The sequence below is a fragment of the Mauremys mutica genome, chromosome 3 (assembly GCF_020497125.1).
Source record: "Mauremys mutica isolate MM-2020 ecotype Southern chromosome 3, ASM2049712v1, whole genome shotgun sequence".
NCBI lineage: Eukaryota > Metazoa > Chordata > Testudines > Geoemydidae > Mauremys > Mauremys mutica.
Genome location: NC_059074.1, coordinates 108,926,394 through 108,928,424, shown reverse-complemented (window position 1 = coordinate 108,928,424; position 2,031 = coordinate 108,926,394). Strand labels below are relative to the sequence as shown.

Genomic DNA, 2,031 nt, shown 5'->3' with positions numbered 1-2,031 from the left:
ACAAGCAGCGAAGGCTCAGGCTGGGGCTCAGGACGGAGCCGCACCGAGCAGAGCCGGGGCGGGAACGTTGCACGGGGGCTGCTGACGCTCTGCCCGGCGCCCCGCGGTTCGCCCCGCTGCACTGCCCGCACTTGGCTGGGGGGAACCCGTCTGACCGGCCAACGGCGGCTGGGCCGAACAGTTAAACCCGTTACAGACACGCCCCAGCCGCGGGGCTGCCCAGGAGCGCGGTGAGGGGCCGGGTGGCCGGTCCTAGGCTGGGCGTGTCTGTGGCACACGGGGCGGGCGGCGCTCCACTCCCCCCCGTGCTCGGGGCTCAGAGACCGCGGCACGAGGCTCCCCGAGAGCGCGGAGTCCGGAGGGAAAGCGCGCGTGACGCCCAGTGGCCATTTCTGAAAAGAAAGACGCAGCTCGCTCCCGTCAACGGAACCAACCCTCCCCCTCCCGGCGCGCGCGCGCGCGCGCGCTCTCCCTCCCCCGGAACTACAGCTCCCAGCGTGCCGTTGGGGCCGCGCTAGTGCAGTCAGCGCATACGCCGCCCAGAGGCGGGTGCATTTACCTCGTTCCTCAAGCGGGCGCGAGCCACAGTTTCGTTTTTCTCCTCACAGTTTTGTGGCGGCTGGTAAAGCTGGTCCGGTGACTCATCGACGCGGTATTGCTCGAGGGGAGGAAGGGCTGGATGCGGGGAACATTACGCATTTCCTCCCAAACGTCACTTCCGGCCGCCATTTTGTGCCTGAGCCGGGTGAAGCCTGGAAGCGGTTGGGGCTCGGTGGTTTCGAGAGAGGCCTTCGTTGCTGCCGCTGCCATGACGGACCGTTACACCATCCACAGCCAGCTGGAGCACCTGCAGTCCAAGTACATCGGCACGGGCCACGCGGACACCACCAAGTGGGAGTGGCTGGTGAACCAGCACCGCGACTCGTACTGCTCCTACATGGGCCACTTCGACCTGCTCAACTACTTCGCCATCGCCGAGAACGAGAGCAAGGCGCGCGTGCGCTTCAACCTCATGGAGAAGATGCTGCAGCCCTGCGGCCCGCCCGCCGACAAGCCCGAGGAGTCCTAGCAGCGCCCCGTCCTCCGCCTGCCAGGGGACACCCCCCCCCTCCCGCCCGCCAAAAACGTTTGGACCCGGCCCGGATTCCTCAGAACTCGCCTGACCTTAGGGGAGCGAAGCCGGGATGGACTCGGGGCGGGAGCGGCTCTGGGGAGGAGCGAGACGAAGTTGCCTCGCCGCCGCCGGGGGTGGGGGCTTGGGCTGGCCGCGCTGGACCCTGTTTACCCCCCAACCCCGCTCTGTCGATCACGACCGAGCCCGGCAAACGCATTGATCCGTCGTCCCGCCTGTGAGGGAGCCGGGACCCCCGCTTCCCGATATGGGGCCTAACTACGAGGAAAGCACGTGTCGTCGGGGTCAGCCACTGTGTGGCCCACTGCTCCTGAGGGGACTTGACCTGGACTGGAGGGACTTAGCCGTTAGGCCTTTCCTGTGGGGTAGCACTGTTTGCAGTCCTACGCCATCCTTTGTTTAGCTGTAGGGTTTTTTTTTTGTTTTTAAATATGTGAAATAAAAATGCGTTGAGTGCTTTCAAATGTTGCTCTTGGTGAACTGCCCCTGGGGTAACTAATGGCTTGGTAGGAAAACCAGGGACCAGTCAAGTATCAGAGGGGTAGTGGTGTTAGTCTGTAGCCACAAAAACAACGAGGAGTCCGGTGGCACCTTAAAGACCAACTGATTTATGGGGCATAAGCTTTCATGGGTAAAAACCCCACTTCTTCAGATGCATGGAGTGAAAATTACAGATGCAGGCATTATACTGACCAATAATGCCTGCATCTGTAGTTTTCACTCCATGCATCTGAAGAAGTGGGGTTTTTACCCATGAAAGCTTATGCCCCATAAATCAGTTATTTTTAAGGTGCCACCGGACTCCTCGTTTCTATGTAACTATAGTATTGTGTGTTTGCAGGGTTTTTGGGTGCATTTGTTTCTGAAGCATGAATTGTGGCTTCCATAACTGCAGCTAT

At 61.0% G+C, this 2,031-nt stretch overlaps 1 protein-coding gene across 1 annotated transcript; it reads left to right on the top strand.

Moving 5' to 3' along the window:
- The first annotated feature begins 550 nt into the window (after positions 1 to 550).
- Positions 551 to 1,586, top strand: SF3B5 (splicing factor 3b subunit 5). Its single transcript, XM_045011768.1, has one exon. The coding sequence runs from the start codon at positions 680 to 682 to the stop codon at positions 1,067 to 1,069; it is 390 nt and encodes a 129-aa protein (XP_044867703.1). The 5' UTR covers positions 551 to 679; the 3' UTR covers positions 1,070 to 1,586.
- Positions 1,587 to 2,031: the final 445 nt, after the last annotated feature.